This window comes from Pteronotus mesoamericanus, unplaced genomic scaffold (genome assembly GCF_021234165.1).
Source record: "Pteronotus mesoamericanus isolate MK-2021 breed Mesoamerican mustached bat unplaced genomic scaffold, CSHL_Meso_final contig_50, whole genome shotgun sequence".
Classification (NCBI taxonomy): Eukaryota; Metazoa; Chordata; class Mammalia; order Chiroptera; family Mormoopidae; genus Pteronotus; species Pteronotus mesoamericanus.
Genome location: NW_026555186.1, coordinates 6,640,484 through 6,668,375, shown reverse-complemented (window position 1 = coordinate 6,668,375; position 27,892 = coordinate 6,640,484). Strand labels below are relative to the sequence as shown.

General features: G+C 45.3%; 1 protein-coding gene across 4 annotated transcripts in view; it reads left to right on the top strand.

The window, feature by feature from the left end:
• The window catches only part of TRIO (trio Rho guanine nucleotide exchange factor), a 317,818-nt gene that overhangs the window by 187,426 nt on the left and 102,500 nt on the right, over positions 1 to 27,892 (top strand). For all 4 annotated transcript variants that reach the window (XM_054578325.1, XM_054578323.1, XM_054578324.1 and 1 more), the window contains exons 12-21: positions 426 to 595; positions 1,597 to 1,771; positions 5,857 to 6,052; positions 6,865 to 7,031; positions 8,894 to 9,013; positions 10,853 to 11,044; positions 11,510 to 11,659; positions 16,216 to 16,330; positions 20,096 to 20,211; positions 23,522 to 23,644. In XM_054578325.1, coding sequence (XP_054434300.1) covers positions 426 to 595; positions 1,597 to 1,771; positions 5,857 to 6,052; positions 6,865 to 7,031; positions 8,894 to 9,013; positions 10,853 to 11,044; positions 11,510 to 11,659; positions 16,216 to 16,330; positions 20,096 to 20,211; positions 23,522 to 23,644 — 1,524 coding nt within the window. The remainder of the gene's footprint in view (positions 1 to 425; positions 596 to 1,596; positions 1,772 to 5,856; positions 6,053 to 6,864; positions 7,032 to 8,893; positions 9,014 to 10,852; positions 11,045 to 11,509; positions 11,660 to 16,215; positions 16,331 to 20,095; positions 20,212 to 23,521; positions 23,645 to 27,892) is intronic.

Below are 27,892 nucleotides of genomic sequence, written 5' to 3'. Positions count from 1 at the left end.
GATTGTAATGCCCTTGCTAAAAATAAAATAAAAACCATCCAGAGGATGCGTGAAAGAATGAATGCCTGTTACGTATAGCATATGCTTCTGTTGGTGGAGGGAGTCTTTTCTGATTTCTCTTGCACCCAGATTGAGCCTGGAAAGAGTGGGAAAGAGTGACTTCCCATCCCTTTTTTTCTCTTCTGTGACAGTCCCCTTTGGCGTTCTGCACGTTCACTTTCTCACCAAGCAGAGGTTGCAGAGGTTGCGTACTGCATTGTTTTGTTTTGGGTTTTTTTGTGTCTCTTTTCTGCTGGCTCTTGGACCGTTTGGGGTACTTCTCCCTCCCTCTCCCCAGGGGCAAGCTGCCCCGTGTCCCTCCCAGCCCGTCACTCCCAGTCTCCATGCGGGGTCTGCCCCGGCCTCACTGGTCTCTCCTTCCACAGCTGTGGACATGGCTGGAGGAGCTGCAGAAGGAGCTGCTGGATGACGTGTACGCCGAGTCCGTGGAGGCCGTGCAGGACCTCATCAAGCGCTTTGGCCAGCAGCAGCAGACGACCCTACAAGTGACGGTCAACGTGATTAAGGAAGGGGAGGACCTCATCCAGCAGCTGAGGTGGGCCCGCCTCCCTGTCCCCCGGTCTAAGCAGAAACACTTTAAAATCCTGCCAGCGATTTCCCCTTCCCTTCACTTTTTGGAATAATTGGCTGTAATTCTTTGTCCATCTCCGTAGAGAACAAATAACATCTGTGAATATACTGGAGAGTAGCTTCTCTTTTTCTCTTTTCTTTTTTCCCCCCTTACAGTTTTTTCTCTACAGTTTTTCTTCTTACAGCATTGACTAATAAACCATTCCAGAATTCAGCTTTTATTCCAGATTAATATAAACTTCCTCTGACTGTGTCCTTCAGGCCCTGAGTGACCTGTCTCTCTAGAGTGTGGTGGGGTGTCCCCCTTCTCAAAGTTGTGGCCTGAGCAGGCCAATCAGGCTTTGGGGTGACACCTGTCCCTCATGGCAGGAAGATGGGCACATGCGAGGCTAGAAGCAAGTTCCTTTTGTTGGATTGCAGGGACTCTGTTACTCAGAGGCCAGTTTATTGAATCATTGGTGATAACCTCACGTGACGCTCACTTTGTGAAGAGTCGGGCAAAAGTTACTTGATAGAGGCTTAATTGATGCATGAAAGTTTAACCCCTCATCACCAATATAACTACTACGTATAGTAAACAGGTATGAGCTATTATCTCTCCTTAAGGAGACAACTGGCTAGAAATGGTACTCTGCTGAAATGACCTTACGTAATCATTAGATTTTTTTTTTTTTTTTTATAACAGCAACTGGGAGGAAACGGGGTGGGGGGGGAGGGATTCTTCGGTGCATCCTCAGGTCTGGAGCACTGCTCAGAGGAGGAAGCCGCTGTTGTTCTCTGGGAGGGGCGGCCCGTTCCATTTTCTGAGACAAGCAGTCCTGCTTCCTGCTGGCCTTCCTCCCCCGACACCACTCCCCCCACCAAGTCCCGAGCCTCCGGATCTGGTATCTGACACTGGGAGACCTGCTCCTCCAATTCCTGTTTGTCTCTTTGAAACCCCCATTTCCCTGCTCTGCTCCCTCGCAGAGACTCCGCCATCTCCAGCAACAAGACCCCGCACAACAGCTCCATCAGCCACATCGAGACGGTGCTGCAGCAGCTGGACGAGGCCCAGGCCCAGATGGAGGAGCTCTTCCAGGAGCGCAAGATCAAGCTCGAGCTCTTCCTGCAGCTGCGCATCTTTGAGAGGGATGCCATCGATGTGAGTGTCCCAACGCCACTCCCTTGACCACCAGGGGGCCTCCTGTATCCCCTCCTCTGTCCCCTGCTTGGCTCCCTTCCTCCGTCCTCTCCCTCGGTGTGAAGAGGAGAGAGGAGGGGACAGTGATCTGCCTCAGTGGCTTGCTGGGAGCTGCGGCCTCGGCCCCTCCACCAGAAGTAGAAACTGGTAGAGGCAGAGGGGACAGCAGGGCCCCCATTGCCCAGCAGGATGGAGCAGAGCCAGGTGGAAAGGCAGGTCGAAGGCAGAGCTGCTGACAACAAGCCCATCTCGCCACTTGGTTCATTGCACAGCAGCGCTTGGTTGTCCACAAAGCTGGGCACAAGCTCAAGGCAGGGACCCCGTCCCCTCCCCTCCCCTCTTTCCCTGGAGTTCCCCTCCCATCTTTCCCTGGGGTTCCCCTCCTCCCCTCTTCCCTCTTCTCTGTCCACACCTGGGAATGAGCTTAGCCTGTGTCAATACCATCTTAGGGAGTAGAAAACCCAGTTTTCTTCCCACAGAGGTGTTCTCAGATGGTCTGTAATTCTTACTTAAAACTTGACTTTTATACTTTATATGTGATTAGGAGAAAGAAGTTTAGGTTTCTTTTATTTTTCTTCAGCAAAAGGAATGTGGTTCATAATTCTGTGCCAGGGGAAGTCTTCTTTTTTTTGAACTTGGTGAAGTGCAAAGATGAAGGAAGTATAATCGGACGACACCGAGTCTGTGAAACATGATGAAAGGAACCAAAACTCACTTCAGCCCAGGAGGCCGGTTTCCTGGGGCCTGCCCCTCCGCGGCACAGAGCTGGTGGCAGAGACGGGCCGCCCGGGAGGCCCCTGTGACTGCCGGCCAGGGTGGATGGAGGGTACTCTCCCCACGTTTATTTCTTGTCCTGGGTTTGGTACAGTGCCGAGAGGGCACGTGGGCCCAGACCCTAAGTGCCACCAAAGACAGGGCATTATGGAGCCGGCCTTGGGTTGCCTGCCTGACGAGGTGGCCCTCTGCCTGAAGTGGGCCTGTCTGCAGTCCAGCTTGGAGTGACGTGTGCTGTGCGCCCTGCAAGGGCCAGGCCCGGCCCCATGCGGGTCTCCCGTGGGGCCTCTTGGTTCGGTGCTTGTCTGAACTTCCATTGATGTTTTCCTGAAAGAAAGGCCTTCTTGGCTGTGTTCTTCATCATCATCATCATCATCACCATCAACATCAGTTAATAACAAGAAAAGCATTAAAGACTGCACATGTCCCTGGTTTAAAAAATACCCCTCGAAGCCTTGACCTGAGACTGTCCCTCAGAGTCCACTTGGAGCTGTGTTGAGAAGCCTCATAGGGCCTCGACTGATGCGGCCCTGCCGGCCCAGGCCCAGCCCACAGCCTGGTGTGGGCAGGAGCCCTGGCCACCTGCTCTCCTCTCTGACCTCTGCTCTGGAGTGCTCTGGAGGAGTTGCTTTTGTAAATTTAGCTGTATATTAAATAGTTTCAGTTAAAGGAACACAATGCAACCAGAGGCATTATGTGAAGTTTTTCCTTCTAGGACATTTGGGTATTAGGAAAAATAAAATGGCCTCACTTGTACTAATGGTACTTGAAAGGGGGGAAATGAATTGTATTTCTACTTTCATTGAACCAGTGTTTCAAAATAGAGATCAGGAGCCCAAAGCATACATTTTGCCCACACTAAAGCCCCAGATTCCACGTGGCCTCTGCAAAGCCAGGGAGTCAGGCAGGGGGTGAGTGCTTTCCTGAGCTGAGGAAGCGAAACCTCAGTTCAGTCGCAGACCACCTAAAATAGAGTTTAAAAGCTTTGAACATGTCACATCCTTAGAATCTTTTTTTCCCTGAAGGACCTTGAAACGTGAAAATCTTAGCAGTTACGGTTTTGGCCAGGAAAATGCCTCATCTCACTACCTGTGGGAAGCCTGGAATTATGTTGTTGGTAGAAATTCATCTGTTACTTGGCCAGTTTTTTTCAACCCGCTATATCTCTGTATTTCAATTGGAGTAACAGTTCCGTCTCTCAAAAATGGATATTTTCTATGGCTTAGGATATTGCTATCTCAACTTCCAGATATGCCAAGTAAAATCTGCTCTATTGACTGACAAACATGGTAAATACTCTAGCAACTTGTGACAGGTTAGGTGTGGGAAATAGTCTTCATTCTGTGTGTGTTTAGGAAGAAAAACTTAGATGTCCAAAAAATTCAGGGATAGATTCTAAAAAAATTGTTTCCAAGGAATCACTATTCAAAAATGACTTTCACTCTCATGAACTTTGCTTTTGGCTCAGGTTTCTCTCTTGGCCTGTGTGGCTAATAGGCTATAATGCCAGCCTTCAGGCAGGACTTTGCCTGATGACCCTTCGATCGTGGCCTCTGCCAGGGTTTCTTTATGCTGAGGGAGTGTTTTCAAATCCTGCTGCTCTCAGCACATCGATCTGTGTTTACTGTCCGTTACTTGAGTGTTATCTGAGCCCATTGTGTCTCCACGAGGCATTATTCCCCTTAGGGTAGAGAGAGAGCTTAAAGTTATGGTAATGCTTTTTCCTTTTTAACAGTATTTCTCTCTGTGGCTTTTGGTTTCTGTCTAGTTTGGCATTATTTAAATTTATCAATTTATAATTAGTGCACTTCAACAAATTAATGTAATATACATACTGTGTACAGACCCCTGTAATAGAATAATAAATCGGGGAGATTTGTGCAGTAGAAATTGGGGGAAGCCTTGAGTTTTGTATTATTTCCCACCTGCTAGCTGGATTCTGTGTACACTCTCACATTCACAAATTTTCAGAGTCATTTGCTTACTGCTCATGTGGGTACAGGTAGTTGGGACCCATGGGAAATGTTACTCCATTGAAGTTTATTATAAAATATTCTCCCACAAGTTTTCTTCCTCCTTTTTGGATTTTATCATTTTACTTTTAATTTTTAAAAAAGTATGTTATGAAAGTCGTGAATCCATACAAAAGTAGTGAAGATAGTATAATACTGCTTGTCCCCCAAATTCAACACCCTTTTGCCCCCGTTGCCTCAGGCAGCCCTCCTTTTGTTGTTGTACTGTGGTGCTTCAGAGGAAGGCTCGGTCAGCACCTCCCTTCTCTCCTGAAGACTTTCCTAAAACATGAGGCCAGTCGCTGACATCACAGCAGTCCACCCAACACGTCCCCCAGCTGACAGGCGTCCTGATTGTCCTGTGACGCCAGCCTCTGTTCGGACTCCTGCACGTGCCTCCATTTCAGGGGCTCTGTGGGGTCTGCTCCTGCATTTGCTCCTCGGCCTTGTCGCCCAGAGTTGCCTCTCCATCCGCCCCTTTTACCCTCCACGCCATGACTCACTGAAGTAACGTCATTAGTGGTCAGGTCCCACATTCTGTATTTGCTCACTTGATTTCTTCCGGGTTGTTTAATTGTGTTTTTCTTTCCCTGGTATTTCCTGTGAACTTGGAAGTCAGATGTAAAGGCCCACAGGTGGTCCCTCACTGTCCCTCCTGCCAGAAGGCATGTCCCATCTGGTCTGACTCCTTCAGGGAGGCGCGGGTTGGCCTGCGGGGTCAGGAGGCGGCAGCCCGGCCCTTCCGTTGTTCGGTGCCCCGTCACCCTTTCTCAGATGGTTTACCCAGCTTACTAGAATTTCCAACAAAATTACAATAAAATGTTCTAATTTCTTTAGTTTTCTACATTGAATAGCTGGATTTATCCATAAAGGGGAACTTTCCTTCACCATTAAATACTTACATAATTTTCTTCTATAGTTAACAGTTTTTAGGGTAAAGATTAGTTCTCTGTGTATCTGTAATTGGAACCAAAGTTTTCTCACTTAATTTTTGGCTTTTAGTGTTTCTTCATCTTTTTTTTAAAAAGCATCATAAGGAAATAATAGATTTTAAAATGTATTTTATTCTTCTGTGGACTTTTTTTTTTTTTTTAGTGTCTAATTATCCCGTCTTTGGCTAATGGGATCCCCTTCAATTGGCATCTGTGTCCTTTTGAGACAGTCACATGAGTCTCTTTCTTCTTTACTTGGCACGGAAGCTGTTGCAACAGATATTTATTTTTTAAGTCTTGATCCTAAACAGAGATTTTCCTCCGTCAGATCATCTCAGACCTTGAGTCTTGGAACGATGAGCTTTCTCAGCAAATGAATGACTTTGACACCGAAGATCTCACAATAGCAGAACAGCGCCTGCAGCACCATGCAGACAAAGCTCTGACCATGAACAACTTGACCTTTGATGTCATCCACCAAGGGCAGGACCTTTTGCAGTATGTCAATGAAGTGCAGGCCTCAGGTAAGAAGTGCATTCTATTCTGTGTCAGCTGTGGGTTCTTCCTGTCCCCTGGGGTGTCATACAGTTTATTTCCGTGTGATGACTTTAAGGTTCAGCTAGCCCCTATGACACAGACGCTATAGATAACTGCTCTTTAAAAGAAAACATTTTGCTTTTCTTTCCCCCACATAGTATCAGCTCTAATATTACAGTCAGTGCACTTAACCCTTAATATTCTTAGAGGTTATTTTAAGTAGCATGAACTTTAATTTTATAAATGATCTATCTACTGTATCTCCCTGAACAAAATGTAAGTCCCAAGAAAATATTTTCACACTATTTTTCTTAATTTATATTTTACCAGCAGGTGGCACTATAAGCTCAAAATTGTAGAGAGAACACCAGTATTAGAAACTTGGCAACAACTTGCATAGTACACTACTCATTTTACGCAAATCTTATTATTAAATGCTTCCTGAAAAGTAAACTAGGTATACGGCAGATAACAAAAACAAGCCAAACTTCACTCTTTTGTAAAGGATGTCACATTTTCACAGTTATTGTACAAGTAGACTAACAGGAAATGGGTTTAGTGTGGTGGCTAGACATTTTTACATTTGGCTTTAACACATCAAATACATTTTCTGAGGCACATTTGTACTCTCCAAGGCAGAGTAAACACTCTACTGCTGGCTGTGCCATTGAACTTGGCCTTCAGAGTAATGGCCTGGTCCCCGCTGGGCACATGATTCACACAAGTAGACCAGCGTTCACCCCTTAAGAACAAATTGAAATGGTAGTTGAATTCTAGGGTCTCCATCTGGTGTCTGCAGGTGTGGAGCTGCTTTGTGATAGAGATGTAGACATGGCCACTCGGGTCCAGGACTTGTTGGAGTTTCTTCATGAAAAGCAGCAAGAGCTGGACTTGGCAGCAGAGCAGCATCGGAAGCACCTGGAGCAGTGTGTGCAGCTTCGCCACCTACAGGCGGAAGTTAAACAGGTAAACAAAGTGTGGGATGGAGATCCAGTTGGCATGGACTTCATGGAGGATCTGGTAATTCGGACGTGGAAGCCTAGGGAAAGGTTGTCCCTGATCAGAACACAGCTGCCCTGATACTTATCTAACACTCCTGCCCGAACGCATACAGCTGTGTGTTCGCACTGCAGTGGGAAGGGCTTCACTGCCCAGCAGGCCCTTGGGAGGAACATCCATTTAGGTTGTTTTGTTAGTGCTGCTCTCTGGCTTGAAACCCTGTACACTTTGCTTCCTGGTCCAAATGACGATGTGATTTTTCTGCCAAATACACCAGTATGAATCTGGACTGGATCATAAGCTGTGTATGGCTAGAATTTTCTTGTGTTGTCTATATGGCCACATCCTAGATAGCAATGCAAAATAAAGTAGAACATTTGGAAGAAGTTGCTTTTGGCTCAGTGCCAGGGGGATTCCATGAGTATGTATATTCAGCATGGATGTGATATTTTATCTCATGAGCAGCGGAACCACTGGATGCTGGCTTGATACAGGGACAGCGTGGCTTTATGGTAGATGTGCAGAAAAGCACGTTAGTTCGATTGGCGGGAACCGAAGGTGCCTCCAGACCATGAGCACAGTGGGGTGCGTAAGTGGGCAGCACTCACATTAAAGCAGATGTATTATTAAGTGGAAGTCTTTAAAAGGGTACCCATTGGTCTCCCTCGCATGTAATGGGATGGATGGAGTATGTGGCCTGCCTTTTAAAGAACAGTTAATAAAGTGTTCCTTCTTGCCAAAAAAATAATAATTCAGCTAAGAAATAAAGGATTAGGATGACATTCATTAGAAATTGCATTTGCCTAATGAGTAACAGAGTCCAAAAATAGTGGCTCAGAAATGATTTTCGTCACGTACCGAGTCGGAAGGTGGTAGGATTGCTCGTGTCCGCCTGGTGGCCCCGTGATGTGTTGGGCTGCAAGCGTGATGATAGGTGGCCTTTTCCTCCTGGTCGCCAAATGGCTGCTGTAGCCCTAACCATCACCTCTACAGTCCAGACATCAGGAGGGGGAATGCATAACAAGAAAGAGGTGATACGTGTACCAGAAAAACATTTTCACAAAATTCCCCAGAGGTGACTGCTTTGATCTCAGTGGCTGGAACTACTACTGTGTCATACCTGTAACCAAGCTGCAATAGGGGCCAAGAAGTGGTTTTGTCTTAAGCTATCTCCAAAAGGTGGGGTTTTCTGAGTAAAGGAGACAAGGAAAATAGGTATTCGGTAGGTAATGAGTGGTCTCTGCCTCAGAAAGCTACCGAGAAGGACCTTCCACAGCCTCTGTGGCTTCTGCAGTCAGAGCTTATGTCTCTTTGTGTATGAAGTTGAGCATCTTTTCATGTGACCAAGTGTTACAGTACAGTTTCATTCATATTTGGTTGTGCCATTTAATGCTGATATTAAATTGGAAATTTTGTTACTGATATGAAATGGTTCCTTTATCAAGCAGTTCGCCAATTTTGCATTTTCATTAGCACTGAAAGGAGTGAAAAACACCTCTTTTTATTATCAGAGAATTCTTCCTGGTGGTAGGGTTTCTAACGCGTGGGCCTAAATCTCTTTTGACTTGTGGACTAATAACCATCCTCTGGACCCTTTACCTTTTCAGCTTCCATTTGCAACTAAAAATAACAATTCATTTAAAAGTGCAGCCCCTAGGACCACACACTGCTGCAGGCCATCAGGCTGGCGACAGCAAGGTCCTAAGGAAGCCAGCACTGTGTAGCTGATGTGAGCAGCTCGGCCGCCCTGCTGGGCGGACTGCGTCAGCGCCGGTCCCTGGGCTGCCTGGGCAGGGCCTCTATTTGGAACACCCTGTGTGACGTTGCAGGTGCTGGGCTGGATCCGCAACGGAGAGTCGATGCTGAACGCGGGGCTCATCACGGCCAGCTCGCTGCAGGAGGCGGAGCAGCTGCAGCGGGAGCACGAGCAGTTCCAGCACGCCATCGAGGTAGGGAGGAGGCGCGGCCCCCTGCACTGGCTCCCTCCAGCCTGAAGGCCAGCCCATTAAATCCCATCCCAGGGCACTGGCCCTGCCGCCGAAACAGGGCCGGCAGGACCCCAAACGGCAGTACTACATACTGACGGTTTATTCCAGGGGAAGGCCACCGCCTGACGAGGGCAGTGAGGCGACACTGAGCCAGCCAGGATAGCCCCACAGCGAGGGTCCCTGAGGCCAGCTGAGAGGGCCTGGCAGGAGGCCCCTCCCTGGGGCAGGAACCTGGCACTGGGGAGCCCAAGTGGGCGTCTCGGCTGAGGTTGTTAATATTTTGCTGGCCTCATAGGCACATTCCTGCTATGTCAGCAGCCCTAGCACACACAGGGTGCTCGGGTGGCTCCCCAAGACCAGGTACAGATCACGCTTCACTGGTATGAAAAGACAGCTCCTCCGACCCTGGTTAAAAGCGTTCCTCCCTGAGCGTTTCCTGCCACGAGAGGGCCAGTGCCACGTTGTGCTTGAGCAGAATGGCTCAGGCCCACTTCGGCCTACTCAGATTCACTCTCACAGCAGGTAGATAACTATTTCCAGGTTTTGGGGGGGGGCAGTAATAATTATGACAGGTGGTCTGAAGGTAAAGTTAAGGGCAAAGGAGCAGTAGGTTACTGAAAACTTGTTTCCGTCACCCTTTATGTATACAGGGCCCCGCAGAAGGAAGGCCTGCCCAAGGGTGGTTGGTAGGATAATAATATGGGTGTAATAATTTGTAATTTTAATTTGAACATGTCACCCAAGATGTCATATGGTGTGCTTGAGTGTGGTATTTTTATGTGACAGAATTACATGCTTATGATTTTGTAATAAAAAAGAGGTGTTATTTGTGCCAGACCCTGTATATTGTCAGCCAGAGAAGGAAGCCACAGGGATTATCATTAATTTGTTCCATAGTTTTTAACTAATCAGTGCCACAGACACACATCGACACTTCTTGCAGCCCTGACTCCAGGAATCTTTTGAAATTTTACACTGTACCAAGTGATTACTAGTAATTAAGTTGTCAATGCACATCCCAGATCCGGTGTTGGGACTATATTGTATACAGTTTTTATAGAAACATTAGCCCCGTTTCAGATGAAATACAAAATTTTGCTCCTTTTAAAAGAAGAGTCTGTGTCCATAGAGCCCCACCCCCGGCCTGCCCAGCAGTCTGTTTCTTCATGAGAGAACCCGACCTCTCAGCGCCCCCCTAACTCTCCTAGTGCGGCTGTGAGAGCAGGAGGGCTTCCTGGCTTGTCATGCTATTTTGATAAATTCATTATGGCAGGGATCTCCAGAAAAAAAACAGTTCATTCTTAACTTTTCATTAAGATTTTCTTTTAAAAAAAAAAAATCAATAGTTCTTGAAAACTTTTTATACTAGTCCAAAGTTGAAGTTGAAAATGAAAATAAAAGTAGTCACTTTGGCCACCTTTCTACCCATTTGTTCATTTGCCTGTGGCTGCTATTATAAGAAGGATCAATGGGAATAACGAACTTGGAGCATTTGAACAGCTCCTCCAGAGTATTGGCTGTGAGAGGCCGCTCCTGCTATCTCAAGGCCAGCGCCCCACCGCTGCGGCCTATTCAGGAAAATCTTCATCCGTCATTAGGTCATTTAAACAGAAACACAGTTGTTGCCAGGCGTGAGAACTTTTTTTTTTTTTTAACTTAACTCTCTGCTGTGTTTGTAGAAGTGTCCAAATGCGTGTTAACTGAGGTTGCTTCTATAAAAGCTTCTGTGAAACCTGCCCAGTTCCTTTCCAGTAAACCCTGTTACATGAGGTCCCCCGCTTTTCCGCTGTCTTTCCATAGAAAACGCATCAGAGTGCGCTGCAGGTGCAGCAGAAGGCCGAAGCCATGCTGCAGGCCAATCACTACGACATGGACATGATCAGGGACTGTGCTGAGAAGGTGGCCTCTCACTGGCAGCAGCTCATGCTCAAGATGGAAGACCGCCTCAAGCTCGTGAACGCCTCCGTCGCCTTCTACAAAACTTCGGAGCAGGTAGGGAGCGGGGTCCTAGCCTGGGACCTCCCAACTGACATTTTGTTTTTAGCTTAATGTGCCTGGACAGCTCAATCATTAACTCCTCAGTCATCATGGAGCCAGCCAACCGCAAGTCCAGCTGAGAAAAGAAGTGTTCTTTGAAGATAGTTTTTGCTTAGCTTACGTACCACAGCACAAGAAGGTGCCCCTTTTCCTCTCATTTAAGTATATGGCCTGAAAGACAGATTTCTGTTTTCAGGTTTTTGGGGGGTGCATTTTGGCTCAGCTCTTATTTCATCCTTGTTCTGAAAGGCCTGCATTTGTCCTCATGAAAGATGGAGCCCCGGTTCCTTCTGGTGGTTTTGGTGCTTGGGCCAGCGCTTTCATGCCCAAAGCCTGACTGAAAATGCTCCCCAAAGATGCAGATCCGTGTCCTTTGGTGCCCGTGGCCCCTCTGAGCCTGGACCTCGCTTCTGTCCACAGGTCTGCAGTGTCCTGGAGAGCCTGGAGCAGGAGTACAAGAGAGAGGAGGACTGGTGCGGCGGGGCCGACAAACTGGGCCCCAATTCCGAGACGGATCACGTCACTCCCATGATCAGCAAACACCTTGAACAAAAGGAAGCGTTCCTGAAGGTACGAGCGGCCTCCTGGGGGGCTGATGCCTCCCCGAGCGGTGTACGCAGATCCAGGAGGGGTCACCTGAAGGTGGTACTGAGCATTGGCCTGTCAGAGAGCCGTCGGTACCCCGGCAGGCCAGGCGCATGTGTCCGTTGTCACTCTCCAAGGGAGGTCCCCACACATCTCGCAGTTCTCCCCGTGTGGAGAGTGGTCAGGGCAGCATCGTGTGAGCAATGGGTTAGTTGATCCGAGAAATGTCTTAAAAATGTTTTTGTTATTTATGTTGTCTTTCTAGTGTTCACAGAGAAAGCGAGAAATCTGTGTGAATTAAAAACAGGTGAAAGTCATAATACCAAAGGATTCTGGACAGAGAGAGAGAGAGAGAGAGAGAGAGCGCGCGAGCGCGCGCGCGCGCGCTTGATTGATTGATTTGGTGAATCAAAGATGCCTATAGCTTAAAATAATCTTCCTTTGGAAATTCACCCTTTCTAGGAACAAAGACTGTATCTCAGAAGATACATGAGCCCAGTGTAGACACAAAGCAGGACCACCTCTTGTGGATTATAGGATCAGTTTGTAATACTTAACTCAGGAAATGTTTCCTGCAGGAGAAATTTAATTCAGTTTGGGCCAAGCTCTAAGTTTTAACTCTGAGAAGCTTTAAATAAGGACTTTTTCAAGCCTTGGCGGGGAGCGGGGTGGGAGGGGGGAGCATGTGCGTGTGCATGCGTGCGTGTGTGTGCGTGCGCGCGTGTGTGTGCGTTACTTTTCATACCTAAGTCGTTGATGTGCTTTGAAACATTGAAACTTTTAAACAGTGGCCAAAGTGTTTTTAGTAGCATTGACATTGAATGTTTCCATGCTTCATTCTTTTACTCTTTGGAACAAATTTTCTGAGGATCTTGTTGTCACTCAGACTTGTTGAAAATAGGTGTGGTGTTTACTTTTTCATTGTTGCTTTAAAGGTTTACTTTTTCTCATTGCTTCAGCATTCTGACCTTTCTGACCCCATTTCCTGTTATATCTAACAATTTCTGTTCCATTTCTGAAGGTGATGGTTCTTCCTGATAGAGAAAGCTATTGTTTAGTCTGAGAGAGTAAATGGTAACTCTTTGAAAATTCTTATCTGGTATGCTGGGTTGTGCTTCCACCACCGTGATTTTCTATTGAAGCAAATCAGGGTGGGAAAACAGTAGTAGCTTCCCCAGACTCCCTAATTGTAACTATTTGAAGCAGGACCTGGAGGCACCACCATGCTTGTTGCTATTTTAAGTTTATGAAATGCCTACCACTGTTAGGTGTTTTAAGTTGGAATCGTAATTTGCCCCTCTCTCTCTGGACTCCACTTAGTGTAAAACAAAATTGAATGCTACTTGGTTAATATGATGAAGAAAGGTATTTTGGTAAAATTATAAAACAAAAATAATCACAGGCCTGTTTGGATTCCTTTGTTCACTAGAATTCTCTAGTGGTTGTCTGTCGGATGTCTTTAAAGGTTTTATTGTGACAGTTTAAAGATGCATAGAAAAGTGGAGAGAATAGAGAATGACCCCTATGCACCTCACTTAACTTCAGCAATGATCAACATAGGGGCGTGTGCCTACCTTCACGGGCTGTTTTAAATTCTAGACATTACATCATTTTACTTGCACATAACTTTGGTAAGTATCTAAACATTAAATTATACTTTTCTAAAACAGCCACAATACCATTTTCAAATCTTAAAAATTAATAATAACTTATTTCATGTAAAATCAAAGTATTCAAATTTTCGTGATTGTCTCACAAATGTCTTTTTATGCATGGTTTTAATCAAGAGCCAAACAACGTCCAAACGTTGATTTGATTAGTATGCCTCTTAAGTTTCTCTTAATCTACCATATTTTGCTGTGTATAATGTGCACTTTCTGGCCCAAATTTTTTAGGGAAAAATAAAGATGTGTATTATACATGGCTATAATGATTATTTACCATGGACATAATGGGTATAGAAACCCTGTGTTTGATGCACACAAAAACGTGGTTGCACATTATCTATGGCAAAATATCGTAAATACCACCCTTTCTTTCATTACCATTTATTAATTGAAGAAGTAAGTTACTCATACTATGGTGTTTCCCACTCTCCAGATTTTGGTAATAGCACCAACCTGGGTTCTCTGAGTTTCTGTTATTTAGGTTGAAAGCCTTGATTGGCTTCGGATGCGAGTGAGTGTGTGCGTGCGTATGTGCAATTAGCGCCCCCGATGCATGGTGCTTGCACTTTCCATGTGTCACATGAGGAGGCACACAAGTCCCATTTCTCTGTTGGCTGCACTGTGAGGGTTTATCAGTGCTTCGGACAGGGCGAGGCCAGTTCATCTGTTACACTGTTCCCCGCCTGCCTTGCACCTCATGGGTTTAGTAGCCAGTGGTAATGTTGTTCACTGGGAGTTGCAGAATGCTGATATTCTGCCATTTGTTCCTCCTCGATTGGCTAGAATTATTATCCCCTCAGCTGTTTGCTTCATCTAAAATAGAGTGTATGCAGAAAAAGCACGGTAAATGCTTCACTCTTTCCCTTAGCTTACCATTTACAGAATAATGAGCCGTTGCTCTAGCAACTTCTATATACATGATTTAGGGTTTTTTTGTAAACTGTCGTCATGGATTTTAATGTATTTGATACATTTCAATCGACTGCAGTCATTTAAATAGTCAAGTTGTCCCCTTAGCGGGGAGCTCCTTCAAGTCAAGCTGGTGCAGAGTCCATTTGACGTGACCTCAGCAGTTATCACAGCTTCCTCGATGTTTGGTATGACAGCTTATTTTAGGCTCAACAGTAGAGATGCAGGGTATATTTTTCTCTTCATTAAAAAAAAAAAAATGTGTTCTAGCTCTGTCTATGGGAAAGGCCTAGAAAGGGCGACCAGCCTAACAACAGTGCTCACCCCTGGTGCCCAGACTATGGCCTCGCAGTGCCATTTACCGCGAGGAGGAGGCAGGGTTCTTTGAGGAAAAGATTAATTCCAGATCTGGGACAAGAAATGTGCAAAGTATTTCCAGTTCACATGTAATCAATGTGTTTTTTTCCTTCTTCCATTTCACATTTACGTTCTTTTTCTCTTACTAACTCCTGTTTTTTAATACATTGATGAAATTACTTGCTTGGTTCTGTGGGGGCTAAAACATAGTAATACTTTTCCTCCCATCTTCTAAATTCTTCTGGCTGGGCCAATAGTCAAATTAACAGAGACAGATTACACGGGAGAAAATCAAAGTTTAATACATGTACATGGGGAATTCACATCGACACGATAAATCCATGAAAATTCCAAAGACTATGAGGCAACATTGAGTGTACTCACTTAAGACATTTTGGACAAAGGAGATAAGGGTGAGGAAATGGAATATTAGATTTCAGAGATGAGAATGGGCTATTTATAGGTAGTTGAGGAAGAGTGGAACACGTGGCAGGAAAATCCTTGCTAGGTGACTCAGAAACAATGAGACATGCAGGGTATTTACTTATTTATTATTTATTCTATTACAGTTGTCCCAGTTTTTTCCCCCTTTCACCCCCTTCCACCCTGCCCACCCCTCTCGCCCCGAGTCAGTCCCCTCTCCCTTGTCCACGTCCATGAGTCATTCATACGTGTCTTTGGACTAATCCCTTCCCCTTCCTTCCACCATTCCCTCCTCCCTCCTACCCTCCTATGGCTGTCAGTGTGTTGCTTGTTTCCATGTCTCTGGTTCAGGTTGGGTGTTTAGCTAATAGGCTCCTACCTGAAGCCCTCTATTAACCATACTTAGTTCAAATTAGGTGAAGAAAACATCCTAAGATTTTCTTCCTGAAGCAGGTTTCTCTGTCTGACTCTCTTGGGCAGGAAAGGGGGAGGGTCAAAGGTTCTTTCTGAGTCTTTTGTTTCTTAATGATCCGTTTAAAATCAGTATCCCTAAAAAGCAGCTTCAGGGTGGTAGAGTTTTAGTCCCTTCAGTTTATAAACATGTAATATTAGTTATCTATTACTGGAATAACACTGCATAACAGCCCGCCCCAAAATCTGAGGGCTTGAACCGAGGGTTGGCACACTGAGGCCTGAGAGCAAATCCCTCCCCGTCACGCATCTGCGGGTTGTCCCCTCAGCGATCAGGCTGAGAAGTGGCAACAGAGACATCGACGCTAGACTCCAGAAGCCGAAAGTATTGTTCTGCCTGCCCTTTACAGAAATCCAGGCACAGGCCAGCCAGGTCCCCTGGCTCAGGGTTTCTCACAGGCTGTGACTGAGGTGTTGGCCATGGACACGGCCCCCTCAAGGCTGGCCTGGGGGCCGACAGCTGCTCTCACCCCTGCCCCCGGGCCCCTCCTTGGGGACGCTTATAACAGAGCGGCTGGCTTCATCAGAGCAAGGACTCTAAGACATACATATTTTTAATTGAAATATAATTTAAACTACGTATTCTCCAAACCACAGCTGGCCAGGCGAACACTTTCAGTAAAGACATGTTAGAGCCCACTAATGTCCACAAAGCCTCAAAATCCATGTTCGTTCAGGGCAGGTTAACAACATGTCGCTCTCCATTGTTCTTAGGCTTGCACACTTGCGAGAAGGAACGCAGATGTCTTCCTCAAGTACCTGCACAGGAATAGTGTGAACATGCCGGGGATGGTGACACATATCAAAGCCCCTGAACAACAAGTGAAAAGTGAGTATAGTCAGGGCCCAGCCGGCTGGCAAGCAGGGGGAGGGGCTGGGCAGGATGCGCTTGGCAAGCTTGGTCCCAGGCACTTCATTTTAAATGTTTGTTTCATATTATTAAAGTTCTTACTGATTATCTTAGTTTAATAATAGAATATTAAATACAGGGTCTGGCACAAGTAATGCCCATTTTTTATTACAAAACCTTTACACAATCATAAGCATGTAATTCTATAACATACAATAGCACACTCAAGCATACCGTATGACATTTTTAGTGCAATGTTCAAATTAAAACTATAAACTATTATACCCATATTATTACCCTACCAACCACACTCAAGCAGGCCGTATTTCTGCCGGATACTGTATATAGACTCAATTTATTGAATAAAGTAGAAGAATATAAACAGGGAGAAGAAACATAGTTTGGGATGATATGTATTGGCATTGATTGTTAAAGTAAGTAAAATATTATAAATTGGGAACAAATGAAAACCAGCGTTATCTACAAGCAAAATATTTTATGAAGTTTAAATCATGAAATTATATACCAATATCATTTCTGTAAAGTGTTAATTTTATTTATATAAGCATTATTAAGACAAATTGCAAAATGGTATTATAGTTTGATATCGTTTGAGTATGAAATCTATAAAACCATGTTCTTAATATATAACATGTATATGTAAATACCTATATGTATATGTAAATACATAGAAAAAGATCTGGGAAAATTTATACTAAATGATAAATAGGATTGATGTGGATGGAAATGAAGAAGACTTAAATTTTTACTTTGTAAAATTCTGATTATTTTACAAAGATGATGCAACCGGATGTTACATAATTTTAAACTTAAATGTAATCACAGTTTTTGTAAATTCAATTGCAATGACAGGGAAGTGGATCCTGAGAAAATGATGAGAGATCTTTAAAATAGCCTTAAGGTTAAGGCACCGCTCTGTGCGCCTTAACTGCACACATGCCCCCTGCCCGCCCGTGGGCCTAGGGTGCAGTCCGGAGGCAGAGGGGGCTGAGGCCACACAGCCTGCGCTCTGGTGGCCGAGTTCCGTCAGGGAAGAATTGCAGTAACCACTTAACTACTGATTCACCCCCCACTTCTTTAAAAGAACATGATTGGCAAAAAAACTTTGTACATTGCATTCTATTCCCTGTTGATCTCATTCATCTGTTGTCAGAGAATGATTTTCTCTCACATTGGTACAATTAATTGTAAGCTCTAAAGATGAGATTGATATATTTATTAGTTGGTGTCCTTTTCCCTTGGGAAAAATGAGTGACTAACAGGAGCATTCATTTTCAGCAGAAATGAATCTTCATCATCAACAAGTTATGTGTATTAGTAATCAGTTTCCTTGACTCATTTCATGGGAAAGTCATTTCCTTTTTCCCATCTCTCTGTATTGCTTTTGGTTTGTGGCCATACTCTGCTCTGATTGAAGATATTAGGAGGCTTCCTAGGTTGTACCAGTTTGATAGGTACATGTATGTGTGAGAGGGATATATGTTCATGGACTCACTCATCAGATAATTATTATGCATTTGCTAGTGTTTCTCATCATGCTGCATGCTGAGGGTAGTTAAAAAAGAAATATTCTCTTTCTCTCACCATAGACTTGGGGACAAAAGGTTTATGGGTGGGTCAGTGCGGTAGATTCATGCAAAGATAACAGTGCCAGAAGAGGCAGTGTGTCTCTCCCCGACCCCCTGCCCCAGACGACAGGCCAGGAAGGGTCGGCCCACGCGATCAGAGGGCCCCTCAGGAGCTTGAGGAAGCCCCAGGGTGCCCCTCTGCTGGGCGTCTTCCTTGCCCCAAATCAGCTCTGCCCTAGGCAGAGACTGTGGCAGTCAGAGACCAGAAAAGACCCAGTGGTTTATGTTAATTTTCACATGTGATGTTTTCATTTAAGAGGTAGTGCAATTTTTTGACAGGCTTCAGATTTCAAAGTCTTAATCTGGTTTAGGAAACTAGTTCACTTTTTCAGCAGAGTGAGGAGGACCTGCTGAAGGACCACTGAGCGGGTGGGCAAATGCGGCTCGCAGACTCTCATTTCACACAAAGCACTGAGCCTGCTGAGAACTCAGTAAACATTTCTGGGAAACTTGGTGTTTTTAAGGTTTTCCAATGCAGTGGAGTTATAGTCTCCTTACCATTTATTTGACTTGCAGTTTCAATCTTGGGGATTTTCTTCTGAAGTTTTGTTTTTTTTAATGTTCTATTACAGTTGTTCCAAATTTCCCCTGCTGCTCTCCCGTGCCCTGTTGTCCGTGTCCGTGGGTCATTTACACTTGTTCTGTAACCAGGCCCTTATCCCCCTCCACGCTGCCTGTCTGGTCTCTGTCAGTCCGTTGCTTGTTTCCATGCCTCTGGTCCTGTTTTGTTCGTTCGTTTTGTTCATCAGGTTCCTCTTATAGGTGAGATCATTCTTTTGGAGTTTTTTTTATCTGTTTATTTTATAAACTTCCGGAGTAAAACAGATTTACCATAAAAAGTTTGAAAAGTGACAAATGTATATAAATTACCTAATCCCTTTGCTGGTGATAACCACTGTTGAGACTTTTTTGCACATCTTGTCTGAGCACATAAATCTAAATATGCAGAGAAACCTAAACATAGGTAGATTCCTCTCACCCTGCTGCCTTTTTTTTTAATCAAAATGGGACTATATTTCCCCCTTTGTTTCAGTCGCTTAGTATATTGTAGTCATCTTTTTATATCAGATTTAAAGGTCTCTATTCTCTTGAATGTCCGGTGTAGTGATTTTGTAACTGACTCAACCCTAATCCGTGGGCTCACACATTGCTGTGCCTCAGTGTTCGCGCACCCGAGCCCAAATCAATTCGACACCTTGTGTGAGCGCCATGCACCTGGGAACTAATTCCTGGCTCAAGGGTATGAGCACCTCAGTGTCCTCCCCTGTTGCCTATCCACTGTGCTCTGTTTTCCTCCCTCAGCAAGAAGACAGGGTCCTGAGTGTCTCCCCCACGCCTTCTAGTGCTGATGATGGCACAGTGCTTGCCAGGAAAATGGCAAGATGGTCTTCTTGTTTGAGCGAGCTTAAACTTGTGTTCTGTGTCTAGTGGCCATATTTTAAAAATCGTAAGCTTCATGATTATATGCTCTGCTCATTTTCCTACAGATTGTTCCTCTTTTTCTTTGACTATTAAGTAAAATAGATCAGTATCTTATATTTTCCCAATATTTTTTCCTGTTTTTTTTTTTTAGTTGGTGTAGTATTTTTATGGCAGTTATTGTTTGGTTATGACATTCTTAGTTTTTTATGTAATCAGAGTTTTTTTTGGCCTTTGCCTACTTCATCTTTTTTAAACTTTTGTTTTTTTCTAGTCCTTCACCATTTTGACATACATCCTGTAACATAATCAGAATTCCTTCTATAGGAAGGTTTTAATGGTCTCTAACAAAGTATCTAACAGTGATATTGTCAGATTGCCCAGCAGGGGAGGCAGTAGCATGGCCCACTGATCCCGCTACCCTGAGGTCTTAGGGGCCGACCTTAACCTTACAGCGATCTCGTCCATCAGATAATAAATTGGGGTAAGAGACTAAAGAGAGGTCTGGTTGACATGCTCGTTGAGAACCCGAGACAAGCAAGCAGTGTGGCTCTGTGTGATGTTCTGTCTTGCAATGGCATTTGCATTAAAAAGTCAAAGTCTAAGTGAATGGGGTTCTGCAGGTGTTTTCATTGATTGCAAACACCAACGTGCACCTTTCTCTTTATTCTCTCAGATATCTTGAATGAGCTCTTCCAGCGGGAGAACAGGGTATTGCATTACTGGACCATGAGAAAGAGGCGGCTGGACCAGTGCCAGCAGTACGTGGTCTTCGAGCGAAGTGCCAAGCAGGTCAGTCATCACCCTGGGCTGCGCGGTGCCCTCCACCCCTGTTCTTAGACCCCCACGTCAGCAGTGTCAGAACCACCTTCTGATGATTCAAACAGGTCATGCCTTGTAGTTAACCGTTTGGTGTTAAAAAAACAAAACAAACAAACAAAAAAAAACCCCACAACCTCATGACCCTTAGCAAGTGTGTCGCTCAGCTTGTCCCTACTGTCGTGACCTCATATTTAAAACAGCAAAGTACGAGTTACACATGATGACAATTTAGAAATCACTGTGGAATATAGGAGTTGTACTTGTGTAATTACTGTGGTGGGTGGTTTTCTTATATTGCTGTATGTATGTATGTGTTCAAGATAAAATGTTCGTGCATTTGGCTAATCCCCCTTTTCAGTATCCCCCTTTCTAAAATCATTTTGGGATAGAGTGTTTCTGCCCGAATGGAAGTCACGGAAGGTCGTTTTAGGGGAAAGCCCTTCAGACCCCTAGCTTTAACACTGAGATCCCTGTCACTCCTTGTTGGCCTGTCTGGCAGCCTAAGAGTCTCTGGAGCCGTCTGACATGCCCCATGTCAAGGAGCCCAGAGTCACTGCGGTAACCACGTCAGACCTGGACCGTCCTCTGAATCCAGCTGTCTGCCTACTGCGTGCCTGTCACAGAGCAGGCGTTTAGTGAAATCTTTTAGCCTAAGAAGATTACCATCTTCCTTACATGCGTTTCCCACTTAGGGAGCCTATTTCGTTGCTTGTGGGTGAATGTTAGTCTCGCAGTGCGTGGCCTAGCTCCCCACAGGTGGACGGCTGGAGTTCATCGTGCCCAGAATCTGGCGCCTGCCTCGGCCTTTTTCTCGTCTCGGCTGACTTTACCAGGTGTACTTGTTCATGTTCCCAGCAGAGGTGGAAAGCAGTAGTATTCTTAATGTTTAAATTACGTTTTCTTAACATTTTATTTAAAAACAGTTCAGCCATGTTTTAGATTTAGGGCAGCCTGATTTTGTTTCTAACGAGAGATTGTTTCATAATTCTCTCTCACATGTCTTTATTATTTCTCTGTTGAAAGACAAAGAATCATTCAGCTGCACAGAACAAACTTGTAAATAACTCCTTTGACAGAGATAATGTGTTGTTGCTTTTTCCTAAAGTCAGTTCGTTTGCCAAATATAAAACCGTTAAGTTGAGGCCATGACCGAGAATGACCCACTGGCCACGCAGACCTGTTGGGTTCTGCTCTATGCCTTCATCACACTTCCTGGGTCAGCATCATTTGCTTATGATAGACCCGTCTTTGAGGCCTGTGGCTGGTGCACCTCTCAGGGTGGCACCCTGAGGTCCACGGGATGCAGCCTCCCTGGCGGTGAGAGGGGACTTTCAGCCCTGGCTCTGCCCCTGGGAGAGTCCTGCCCTCTGCTCTCTAAACCTCCGCTGCCCCTGTTCCTTCCCGCCGCCTCTGGATGCTGACTTTCTCCAGGGCTCAGCTGAGGCTCGTTCTTGTTTCTCTTTCCTCTCTTATCTTTTCTGCTGCTGTCTTGCAGCCCGGGCCTCCATTTGTGGTGTCCAGACTGATAATCCCGGCCACTTTCTTGGCATGGTGCCACTTTGGCATCACTAAAGGCAGAAGGGGACTGAAGAGTCCCGTCCCCTGTCCCCTCACCTTCCAGGGTGTGTGGATCCCGATTCCTGCCTCCCCTGTGGCCCAACCTGCACCCCTTCATCGGTCCCCTAGGTGCGCGCCTCCCGTGAGTGTCAGATCTGCCCGACCCTCTCCCATCCAGAGCCATCGTGCCAGCTGAACGCAGCTGTGTCCTGGCTAAACCTCTGAACCAGTTTGCTAACTGCTGTGATTCTTTCCACACTCTCCAATCCCTTTCCACGCAGCAACCCCCTGCCCTCCACAGCCTCACCTCCAGCCTTTCCCTGCGGTGGACCCAGCTCCCTCTGCTCGGGGCCGTGGGGTGCACTGCCCACCAGTACTCTACCCCACTCTGAACATCTCTCCATCCCTCCTGAGCCCAGCCCCTCTCAGCCTGCAGATCTCAGCTTCAATAGCGCCTCCGCTGACCGCTCCTCTAAGGTCTCCCCCCCTCTCATCTGTCTTTTGTGTATCTTTCTTCATCTCTCCCCCCTCCCAGTCTACAGGGCAGGGCCTAAGCTTTTCATTCCCTCCTGCCTCACCCAGCACCTGACTTGATAGTAGGCACTTGGGTACCATGGGCTATGTGAACAGAGAAACCAAGGACCTTTGAATAAATGAACAAATGGCTTTCTGCCTTGAATCAGAGTAAGTGTTGATGTTGTTTCCAAGACGGGATAGGCACCCTCAGGCATAACAAAAGTAAATTCCCAGCCAGTAACCTACGTGGTAAGTAATCTGGGTCTTGGGTTTCTTTTTGTTTTGTTTTTTTCTCCTAAAATCCTATACACGCCGTGAAATACCCAACAGAGACCGTAACGTTTCTGTTCCAATACCGGCAAACGACAGTGGATAACTGAGATTTAAAGGGCAGATATTAAAGCTTCTACTTTCTCATGCTGCTCTTCCATATATAGCTAAGGATGTGTGTGTTTAAATAAATCTGGTTTCACATCAGCTGTATGAAAGTGGAAAGAAAACAAATGGCTTTCCACTGAAAACCATGGAGGAATAGGTTCGTTAGAACGGTGTCGTTCTGTTGCAGTCGGAACTGCGCTGGCCCCTCTCTCCAGGCGTGGTCATCGCTTCCCTGCACCGGGGAGGGTTGGCTGCATCTTCTGCCAGTGCCTCCCGTGGCTCACGCAGGCCGGATGTGGGGATGGGTCCTCTGCGGGAGCCCTCAAAACAAGCGAAGCGGGTACATGCCTGGGTGTTCACCAGATACGGGAATAGGAAGAAAGGGCTAAAGTTGTACTTTTGAAAGCTAGGAATTCACATCTGTGTTCATTTCTTTTTTTGGTTAGAACCTCTCAGGTTGTAAAGGTCCAGTGACGTGGTTGCCTCAATATTTAACGATGTGAGGGTCTTAGCCCACCCCTTTGCCCGCACCGTCCCAATATTCTTGAAAAAGAACCTTAGTACTTTGATTGTGACTTTAGGTTCATGATTATAAGAAACTCTTGACCTTTTTCTTGTTACATACGTGACACATTTACAACTTTCTCTAGACTGTCAATTTCAGTAGAATTCTGATACTTAGTTCAGAAACTTGTCTGTCTTTGAGGGGACACTTCTTGAGGTGCTCTGGCCTTGGCCTGTGACTTCCCGCTTACCTGAGATACCGAGGAATTCGGACCTCCCTCTCCACTGTTCAGCCGTGAACATTTCCCATTCCTTCCCTGGCTAGGCTCTGGAATGGATCCATGACAACGGGGAGTTCTACCTGTCCACACACACCTCCACGGGTTCGAGCATACAGCACACCCAAGAGCTGCTGAAGGAGCACGAGGAGTTCCAGATAACCGCCAAGGTGCGTCCCGCGGCTGGGCCCGTGTGTTCAGGGGCCTGTGCGCCTGCTTGGGCTTTTCCAAAATAGCCCCGAATGGGATACTTTGAGTAAATAAAGTAATTCTCCAAAGTGTCATTTAAGAAATACCTTATGAAACGAGAAAGAGCGTGACCCAAGTGGATTGTTACACGTGAATTTTTTGATACTTCTTACTGCCTTTCACGCCTGCCCCTCAGTTTTCCCTTCATTTATCTGTTTACTGCTGTTCCTCTCCTTTTCATCATTATTCTCTTTTTCTTTCTGATTTCTTTGCTAAGGTGTTTTCTGAGTACTTGCAGTTTTTATGAACCACTGTTTGGTGTTGCTCTGCGGGTGTTTCCTTTCCTCCTGTTGGTCAGCAAAAGTTGTTACAATTGCCTGGGTTCCACTCAGCCGCGCAGGAAGCTGGCTGTGTTTGTAGCTGTCAGGCTTTGGGTTGTTAGTAGGTCTGTAAAACTGGAGGCATTTTCTGTCTTCTCCCAAAAATCAAAATAAAACCAAACACGCCTTTATGGCATACGCACTGTAGGTGAGTAAATTTTAGTTTTTAAGCAGATATAGGAGAATCTCCACAGCGACATGCAGGGGCTGCCTCCTTCTCGCCCTAGAACAGTTTGCGACTCTCAGAGTCTCCTTTGCAACCCGTGGTGGTGTTCTTTTTTTGTCTTTCAAAGTTTTTGAATATAATTTATTGTAATATTTTCAGAAGTTAACTCTGTTTTGAAGATGGATTTTGAGTTATTAGAAAAAGCTAAAAATTAAATTTTAGAGTAGAAAATAAATGTTCACGCTAAATAATATTTTTGGTTAAAAAGAAGTGTGCCTGCAAGGTAAAAAGGTTGGGGGCGGTGTGTAGCCCTTACCTTGGCTTGAAAACATATCAAAGAGGAATTTTTTAATCACTTGGGATAAAGATAGCTACTTTGTATTATGTTTATTTGTACTTTTTTATGTTTTCTGTAACAATTTCTGACTCCTCCTGTTGTTCCCAGCCCTCCCCTTCCAGTGGCACCCCCCCCCACCCCCCAGTCCAAGCTCTAAGCGAATTTCCTTGCGCTCAGCCTCCGGGTCTTGGGCACCCAGAGCCCCTCGGCTCTGTCCTGAAGAAACATGTAGCCTAGTGGAGCTGCAGACCGACTGGCCACTGCAGGGCCGGTGAAGAGACCTGGCCCTTTGTGGGGCACTGAGAGTGTTGGGTGGGCGGGCGGGCTCAGGCAGGCAGGCAGGCAGGATCGCCTGGCCACGATAGAGGGCCGTGGGTGCCCAGAGGGGAGCCGGCCTGTCCTGCCTCTGCAGGTAAGGATCAAGTCTTTTCCTTCCTCTGGGTACAGCACACCTTTAGCTGTGTAATTCTCATTCTTCTTAATAGTGAGGTAATAAATGACAGTTATCAGGCGTATGGTATGATCTATAGTTCTTTGAATATCCTTTGAACCTGAAGGTATGAGTAAGATAATTAAGACAGCACTCAGTGGTAGGTGTCAGAATTGTTCCTTTTCACTGAGTAAAGTTTCAGCCATGCTCCGCTCGGCAGCCTGTGCTGCGTGGCCAGGCAGCCTGTCCACTGCGTGACTTGCTCCAGGAGCCACCGTGTGCGCAGAGCGTGACGTGGGCATCCCTGCCTGGAGCCGAGGAGCGTGGCAGCCCTGTTCCACCCATGGAATCTGTACGAAAGGATTGCCCTATTATTAAATTTGCTCTTTCCTCAAATTTGGAGTAGGATTTTTGGAAGAAAAATCAGTAGTAGGCATTGTTTTGGTTTTTGCCCTTGTGTTTTGTTTTTTTAAAAGCATCTAAAATTAAAGATGACATGTGACCTTTGTGTTTCGCCAATATTGAGTTGTTTCTTTCATCAGGTATATTGATTAGAAGAACTGGTAGGTTTTGAAAAAACACCTCTCACTTTTTTTCTTAGCAGTGTATCTTTGTTTGGTTTCTGGCTGCCTTTCTTTTCATCAGAAAGCACCTGCTTGGGTGCTGGGAGCTGTTGTGTAGTTTCTCCTGTTGAAACCGGGCTACCTTCTTGTTTGCCCTCTGTCACCCTATCAGACTGTCTCCTAAGAAATCGTTTTTCTGTTACATGGAGAGTCCTTCACTCTGACAGGACAGTCTTCCAATCCAACTGTTACGGTAATTAGTACTGCAACACTTTTAGGTGTTAATGGAAGTAAAGTCTCTCACTACTAAGACAAATCTATTGATTTGCAACTCAATGCATTTAAAAACACATTCCTGTAATCAGAATCAACTTATTGGTGTTTATATACCAGCAACTCTTCTGTTTTGTGATGTTACACAAATACAGAAATCTTCTTGAAGTTTCTTGCTGTTTTGTTTTCTCTTTTAAGTAGGAAAGCTGCATTATCTGTTTTTATCTTCACTTCTCTTAAAGCAAAGTTAAAACATGATAGCACTTAAAACATGACAGAGCTTTCTTAGCCCCTGAAGAGATCTGTGTAGTTTGTGCTTCAGTACTGGGACAGCATCACTTTTCTGTGCTTTTCAGCAGGTTAATATCTTGGCACACAGAGTGAAAGCTGATAAATGCAACCTAATTTTTGCAAATCCTGCACTGGTCATATAAATTCTCTTAGATATTAACATTTAGTAGTGTTTCGCCCTGTGGCTGGTGTGGCTTAGGGGACTGAGCACCAGCCTGTGAACTAAAGGGTGGCCCGTTTGGTTCCCAGTCAGGGCACGTGCCTGGGTTGCAGGCCAGGCCCTCAGCAGGGGGCACACAACACACAGCCACACACTGATGTTTTTCTCCATCTCTTTCTCCCTCCTTTCCCCTCTCTCTAAAAATAAATAAAAATCTTTTTAAAAAATAAAATAAAATTTAGTTGTGTTTCTAAGTTAATTCCTTTTGGAATTTATGCTTCTAGATCAGAAACTTGGGCTTCTTGTTTCCTTGGTTTATACTTAGGTCCATCTCATCCTCGAGAGGCTTCGTGCCGATGACAGGCCAGAAAGTGTGTTTAACAGATACTGTCCTTTTAGCTCACTCTGCTAGAGTTCATTTTCAGACAGAACGAAAGCCCTAGAAACTTGGAGAGTATTTGCAGTGTTGCTGACTTTTTCCAATTAAGCAGCTTTTATAGAATCCACAATATTGATTTTTTTCACAGAGGTAATTAATGTTCCTCAAGTTTTGTTTTCACATATTTTTTGAAGCATATGTATTTATGCTGCTCAGAGTAACTACTATACCCATTAAAGTTACAGGCATACACACTCCTGTATGAAGAACAGAATGTTAACTTACTTTCTCAGCAAATATTTGGTGAACAGTCACTATGCGCCAGACACGTGGAAGGTGCAGGAGATGAGTAAGCAGAACAAGTACCCCCAGCCTGTGGCAGTTACCATCTAAGAGAAGAGAGACAGACAATAATGTCATAGGTACATTACACCCTTGTTAGAAGGTGCAGCATGCTGTTAGAAACAGTAGAGCCGATGAGGAGGGGTGGTTGGGGCAGGCGGAGGCCTTTGGGGGCGCAGACATGAAGGCACCATGGCATCTAGGGGAACAGCATGACAGGCAGCAGGAGAGCTGTGCAGAGAGCCAAAGGCAAGAGCTGGTCTGGGTGCTGGACACGGGGGAAGGCTGGGTGCTCAGACCCCGCCAGGTTGTCTGGGGTTCGCATACAGTCTGAAGATCTTTGCAGCTGCCTTGACAGGCTCCCTGGTGAATTCTCGTTCAAAATTTTATTCTACAGACCACAATAAGTTATCCAGGTTTTGAACTCTGACCTTTCTTTTGGGGATTTTAAAGTCAATTTCCTGAATGTTAGTTATAAAGATTCATTAGTTAAAGCTTATCTGAGAAAAGCAGGTTCCACAGCGGAAGAGTAACTGTACTCATCTGACATGCCAGTGGGAATATTGAAGGAAGCCTCATGGTAAAAGTAAATGAAATGGATGTGACTAAAGATCGGTTGAAAAATCAAAGATGACTGAAGTTACTGCTGTATATATAGAACCAGTGTTTAATAGTTAACCTTACACAAAGAAATGTAACACTTAATAAAAGATCTTTTCTATGTATGTATAGAATGAAGTAATCTCTTAAAGGATTTCTATTTATTTTTAGAGAGAGGGGAAGGGAGGAAGAAAGAGAAACATCGATGTGTGAGAGAAACATCTATCTGTGGCCCCTCACATGCCCAGAGCTGGGGACCTGGTCCGTAACCCAGGCATGTGCCCTGTCCTGGAATTGAGCTGGCAGCC